At 40.9% G+C, this 7,222-nt stretch overlaps 1 protein-coding gene across 1 annotated transcript in view; it reads left to right on the plus strand.

The window, feature by feature from the left end:
- The window catches only part of TRAF5 (TNF receptor associated factor 5), a 47,651-nt gene extending 43,613 nt beyond the window's left edge, over positions 1-4,038 (plus strand). Inside the window, exons 8-10 of the mRNA XM_006771265.2 lie at positions 414-554; positions 2,045-2,213; positions 3,318-4,038. Coding sequence (XP_006771328.1) covers positions 414-554; positions 2,045-2,213; positions 3,318-3,895 — 888 coding nt within the window. The 3' untranslated portion in view covers positions 3,896-4,038. The remainder of the gene's footprint in view (positions 1-413; positions 555-2,044; positions 2,214-3,317) is intronic.
- The last annotated feature ends 3,184 nt before the right edge of the window (positions 4,039-7,222 follow it).

Below are 7,222 nucleotides of genomic sequence, written 5' to 3' on the forward strand. Positions count from 1 at the left end.
CTTCATGAAATTTCAGCTATTACTTTGATACTATGCACATGGCCTCTAACATGGTATGGTGATCAGCAACTGTGGTTCTGTAATAAATGCATACTGAGTGAATGAAGAGAACCAGTTCAGTAAATTCAGCCACGTGATGTCACTATCATTAGATGAACCATCATAGCGGGTTAGGCATAGTAAAAGCTGATGAGACATCTGTGGATCAGGTATTTTTCAAAGCACCTGCAAGTATTTTCCTAGAATTATATAGGAATCTACCTGTAAATATTTTCCTAGAAATATATACATACACACACACATACATAGTTTTCCTCAAAACACTTTCTTACCTGCAATCTTTTCCTAGAAGTATATTTATTTTAATGTGTATGCCTGCATTTAAATGACCTCATTCACATTCCTGTTACTAGATTTCTGACTTGTGTAAGAGCCTAGAACGGAAAGAAAGTCAAATCCAGCAGCTAGCAGAAACTGTAAAGAAATTCGAAAAGGAGTTCAAGCAGTTCACACAGCTGTTCGGCAAAAATGGAAACTTCCTCTCAAACATCCAGGTGAGAAACGACCTTGCTACTCATAGCCAAGATTTAGACTTCAATTAATTGGCAGTGAGGGTTTCTCTTATCAGTTTTTTTGTTGTTAATCCTCACCCAAGGATCTTTTTCCCATTGATTTTTAGAGAGAGTGGAAGAGAGGGAGGGAGGGGGGAAAGAAAGAGAGAAACTTTGATGTGAGAGAGACACATCGATTGGTTGCCTCCCGCACACACCCTGACTGGGGCCAGAGATCAAACCTGCAACCCAGGTATGTGCCCTTGACCAAAAGTCGAACCTGCGACCCTTTGATCTACAGGCCAATGCTCTAACCATTGTGCATGCCAGTCAGGCCTCTCCCATTGTTCTTCTCGAACCAGTTGAGAATAAGCTGCATATATTGTGGCATTTTACCCCTCCATACATTAGTATGTATTTTGTAAGAATAAAGATCTTTTACAGAACCCCAGTACAGTTAGCAACATCAGTAAATTTAACATTAATTCTTTTATGTCATTTATGGCATTTAGGGTTTTAATTCATGTTGGGCCAATATTAGTCACTTGGTTCATTGAGAACATCTATAGTTCTGCATTTTATAGTCAACAAAGTGAAACTATTAATTCTCTTGGGAAGAAAATGCTTTAAATATCACTCAGATATAGCAAAATTATTTGTAAATCATGAATGTGAAATAACCAGAAACAAATTCCTAATGAATAATGTCTTTATTGTGATTATAAAATAATAACATTTATAGTGAAAAAGACATGTGGTATGGGCAATAGTTTTGAAATTTGGGTCCAAGAAGATGGCAGGCCATATAGTTTGCATACTTTGTCAGCACACTGTGTGTGTGTGTGTGTGTGTGTGTGTGTGTGTGTGTGTGTGTGTAGAAAAGGAAATGCATTATATGTTACCATTTAAATTCTTTTTCTAACACAGTGAGAAGTCAGAATAAAAGCATTGGAGAGGGAACTCTAGTTTTAGTTGTATTTAACCTCTTCCGTTTAAAGAGAGCAATCAGAAGGCCAGGCCTCATCTCAGGGCACTTGTGGACACCTGTAGTGCTCAGGCCAGAACAGGTGGCTGACTTCAGCTCCTTCTCTGCCTTCTCGCAGAACAGAAGTGAATCCGGAGGGTAGCTTCTAAGAAGGCAGCGATAGGTAAGAGGAGAGATAGCATGAGACCAGAGATCTAGAGAGAGGTTAGATAACTAAGTGGAGAGAAATTGAGAGAGGAGTAAAAATCAGGTGAGAAATTTAAAGATTTGGAACAGGAGCTGGGATAGGGAGGAGGAGGAAGGGAAGGACGAGGACGAGGACGAGGACGAGGAAGATATACACCGTTAATCTCTCTGCATCCTCATTGAATTTTCTGTTCTGGACTATGTAGTTTTCATTTCATTAATTGATTAATTAAATGTGAAATGTTTGAATTGAAAATTGCATCTTGATGAATCACTAAGATATTAATTGACTAAGATATTAATGTCCATTTTGTACTGAAAGGTTCTTGCCAGTCACATTGACAAGTCGGCTTGGCTAGAAGCTCAAGTGCGTCAGTTATTACAGATGGCAACCCAGCAACAAAATAAATTCGATCTGAGGCCTTTGGTAGAAGCGATTGATACAGTGAAAGAGAAAATAACCCTGCTAGAAAGCAATGATCAAAGATTAGGTATGTCTGATATTTTATGCTTCCCTTTTGATGACTCTTGTCTGCATGTGTTCATGAAACAAGCAAACACCTGGCCAAATGGAGTCACAGCTGTCCACGAGAAACTGGTTGAATCTGGTATTTGTGAAACAGAACAGCATGATATTCTGGCTACTCGGGCAAAAATCATGAAGAGCCATAATGGGGGCCGGAAGAGGCAAAGGGTAGAAAAGGGCCAGGAAATGCCAGGAACAAGGGAATGAGGAACAAGGGAATGGTGGCTTTTAATTGAGAATGGGAAATAAGGAGAAAGCTAAGAAAAACATGTGGTCGGAACACTGTTTGAAGTGGAAGCATACCTAGGAGATACTGCGGGTTTGATTCCAGACCACCGCAATAAAGCGGGTATCGCAATGAAGTGAGCCACGGATGTTTTGGTTTCCCAGTACATATAAAAGTTACATTTACACTATACTGTAGTCTATTAAGTGTGCAATAGAGTTGTCTGACAAAAAACTAATGTACATGCCTTAATTAAATAATACTTTATCACCAAGAAATGCTGTCATCTGAGGCTTCAGTGAGTCGTTATCGTCTTGCTGGGTGAAGGCTCTTACCCTAGTAACATCAAAGATCACTGATCACAGATCACCATCACAAATGTAATGAAAAAATTGAATATATTGCCAGAATTCCCAAAATGTGAGACAGAGATAGGAAGTGAGCAAGTGCTGCTGAAAATTGGTGCCATGCCGATAGATTTGCTGGAGGCAGGGATGTACAGACAAACATAAGAGGGTTTGGTTGTTTAAAAGCATCCCGGTTTGAAAACAGGGGCCTCACAGGCTCGCACACGTTAGTGGAATGTTGAGTGTCTTCTCTACATGTGGGTGAGTTTCAGGTCAAGAGGACACATGCAAGTTTGCTTGGCGCCACTCTTGCCAAGACATGAGAGTCACAGAGTTGCTATTAGTAATACAAATGGTCCATTGGCGGACATCGAATTCACTTCATCTTTAGGATGTCAGGATTTTATCGGTTCTTTTCAGATAGCAAAATTCCACTTTGGGCAAATTCTAAAAACAACTCAGGCCTTACAGCATCTGTTTGTTTGTTTGTTTGCAGTTGTTCTGGAAGGGGAGACGAACAAACACGACGCCCACATTAATATTCATAAAGCACAGCTGAATAAAAATGAAGAGCGATTCAAACTGCTGGAAGGCGCCTGCTACAATGGAAAGCTCATCTGGAAGGTGACCGACTATGCGATGAAGAAGAGGGAGGCGCTGGACGGGCACACGGTGTCCATCTTCAGCCAGCCCTTCTACACCAGCCGGTGCGGCTACCGCCTCTGCGCCAGAGCCTACCTGAACGGGGACGGGTCCGGGAAGGGGACGCACCTGTCGCTGTACTTTGTGGTGATGCGAGGGGAGTTTGACTCACTGTTGCAGTGGCCGTTCCGGCAGAGGGTCACCCTGATGCTTTTGGACCAGAGTGGCAAAAAGAACCACATTATGGAGACCTTCAAGGCTGACCCCAATAGCAGCAGCTTTAAACGCCCCGACGGGGAAATGAACATTGCCTCCGGCTGTCCGCGCTTCGTGGCTCACTCCACTTTGGAGAATGCCAAGAACATGTACATTAAAGATGACACCATCTTCTTGAAAGTGGCAGTGGATTTAACTGACCTGGAGGAGCTCTAGGCACTGTTTCTGGGGGGATACAAGGACGTCTTGGGTCCAGGACCGTGGAGGAAACCTTTGGTTAGCGCGGTGACTGAATTTCAACTCAGTCCACATTTGTATTTGGCTTTTGCCCTTGGCGTTCGAAGTCAGTTTAAAACTTTCTAAGTGCTGTCTTCTTTTTATATTTAACTCAGTCTTCTTTTTATATTTATCTCTTTCCCAGTTTTAAAGTTAAAGTACTTAGGATATCCTCTTATTTATATTTTTCTATCTCTTGAAAGTTTATTGAAAGCAAGGTCTGGGACATCTCTTTTTTTGCTGGTGCTTAGCATGGGGTCTGAGGGTAGGCACTCTATGTTAAATGTCAATGAGGACACAGGTGTAGAATTCCCAGTTGAAAATGCTTGGTATTTGGTCTGCTGGTTCTAGACTTGACCATATGCCTACAAAAGCCGTCTTCTAAGGTGGATTGTTCCAGATCAGTAGATGGATGGTGTAATTACAAGACACTATGTCCAGTTGGAACAGACATTTTTGAGTCAGATCCTGAATTACTACACCTCTAAATATTTTCATGAAGGTCACCAGTAGTCAGCAGACAGAATTTTTGAAGGCTGCATAAGTGGTGACAAGAGTAGGCATCTTCATTCTCCCTGCTGAAATAAGGAAGAAAGTACCACATAGCATATAAAAAAGGAGATATAAACATCCAACTAAAGTCCAGATTTTGTTAGGGTCAACCATATGGAAAACTGTTTTTATAGATCAAAAACAAATATTAAGAGTTTAATAAGGTTCAACTTAATGTATATATGTGTATGTATATGTATACAAATAACTTAAAAGTATTTGGGTAATAACAGTAAATTAATGTGAGGATGGGCAGAATTTAGTATATGATGGAGAAAATGTCATAAATGAATGAGGAATTTAAAACCTAGGGAAGACATCATTACAACTTCCCATGGTGTCAGAAGCACTCCCATCCAAAACTGTGATTGCTAAACACAGTTCTCCCATTCTTCTTGAGAAAAATTTTATTTCATAGATTGGTATGAAAATGGGTATTTATATAAACTTGTGACTGTTCTTGTTGCAATCCTAAGTATTCTGTGAAGAACAGAAGTGATTATGTTCTTGTCATTTTTCTGTATGGGTTTGAAGGTGTATATTCAAGTCAAGATTGAGTCCTACTGACTCTTGATAGACCTGAGGTTAACAAAAAATACCCAGTTTGCCTGAGCCCTAATTCATTCTCATGCAACTGAGCACGCCCCCCCCCCCCGCCCCCATGTGGCCTGGCTCCCTTGCTCCTGCAAGGACAAGTGCCACCGGCTGAGGGACACTCAGGGCAGCTCACTCAGGCGATGACCATGCACCTTACAACTGAACAATTAACCTGAAAAAGAGGTGTGATTTATACCCATGGTTTCTGGAATAACCTTAATCTCTTCTGTGAAATTTTCAAGATGCCAAAAAACTAAAGTGCAGAAATCATCTCAAAGTGTTAAATTCAAAGAAATAAGTTCACAATAGAAACACTCTCAAGAACTACACTGTAGCTGCTGGTAAACCCTGGTACAGTCGATGGTCAACATGTCAGATCAGACAAACTCAGGAAGCTCCTTCCTCTAGACCAACTAGGTGGTTCTGTGTGTTCGTTTTCAGTGTTTCTAATCAAGTTCAAGATCACCCCGTATTCCTGGGGAGTGGGAGATCATATTGTTGTAAAACATTTTAAAGTGAATTTACTAAAATACTAGTTTTGTGTTTTATCCAACTTCTCCACATAAAAAGTATAAGTGATGGCATGGTTTGCTTACCAATTCGTAATTCCTTCATCATTGAAACAGTGATCACAAAATGAGGTATTCTAGAGTAAAAAGCCCTCCTTTCCTACAAAATAAGAGTTACAGTTTTTGTTTTAAAGAGGCAGATCCATGTAAAATATTTTTCCTCTTTTACAATATGAAATCATTTTAATCTATGTCAATAAGATTCCAATTTTATTTACATTTTTATTTTATATCAATTCCTGGTGAAGAAAAAACAATACACTTGTGGGGAGCTGATATAGGGTTAAGCCTCGGACTGACCTGTGGGCAAAGTCACAAACAATTCCCAGCTTAGAGGGCACAGTCCTCTTAGCATAATTAGGCTTGACCTTGTAATACTCCCTAGATCTTATCTGGGAAGCTAATGGGCTGAGGAAGTGCAAGAAGTATAACCATGGTGTAAACAAGTGAAACTCACAAGAACAAAAACAACTGAAACTCACAAAAACAGTGTAACTTTGGTAACCACTACCTTGTTTACCGCTCACTATAAAATAAAGGCTCAGCTTGCCTTGGGATCTCTTTCTGTGGCCTCAGCCAGGCACAGGGAAGATCCACGGAGACTAAGGAAAGCTAGAGAGTTCTGAACGCTGTCTCCGTGTAAAACATTCTTCGCCAACTCCGTCCACACCTTTGGGAACCCCTGGACATAAAGGGGGCATTAACCTTGAGAAATATATGTGCAGGATTAAAGTGGGGTGTGGAAGTGGGGGTCATACTAATGCATATTAACAGATCTGAGTTCAAAACCCTGATTTCCAAATATCCTGTGTTCAGAGAAAGAAGAAATAGTCACAGCAGAAACCTTCAAAAAACATGAACAACATGTAATATGCAATCCAAATAACTTCTGGAAAGAACTACCCGAGGCCACTATACAGTAGTACTGAATTTAGGGGGAAAGCCAAAATTGGTATTTACAGATAGATGAATTCTTACCTATAAAATCCAAAAGAATTGGTTCAGCCGAATGACCAGACAGATCAACATACCAAAAAAAACCAAATTATCCTAGGGTTCATTACGAAGAGTGAGTAAAACAGCAACAAAAGCTGGTAGGTAAAAACCTAAAGGAAAATGTGCAGAACAGCAAGAAAACTGGAAGACTTCACATGAATAAACAAGGTAAGACCAATTCATGGAGCAATAACATTACCAGACGGCCTCAATACTGTACTGGTATCAAATCTGGACAAATTAATCTACCAAAAAACAAATCCCGGAAAACTATGCCACGCGGCCACAATCTGTAACAACCTGAAATGAAATCACAAATTCCAGGGAAATGCTGCCATTTGTTGACACTCTTATAAAATTTGGCCCCACGATCTGAGGTTCTGGGCGATGTAGGAGGAAACGCTCTGCAACGAGTCAAACCCCAGTCATTAAGCCAAGCCCGTGCCCACAGGCCTGACTGTAAGCCCTGGGCTCTGCGCTGGAAGAGCCACGTGGGCCCCGCCCCTATCTGTGTCGTGGGCGGGACATTTCTGGCCCGCTGTTGTGCGCGCAT

This window comes from Myotis davidii, unplaced genomic scaffold (genome assembly GCF_000327345.1).
Source record: "Myotis davidii unplaced genomic scaffold, ASM32734v1 scaffold1525, whole genome shotgun sequence".
NCBI classification, from domain to species: Eukaryota; Metazoa; Chordata; class Mammalia; order Chiroptera; family Vespertilionidae; genus Myotis; species Myotis davidii.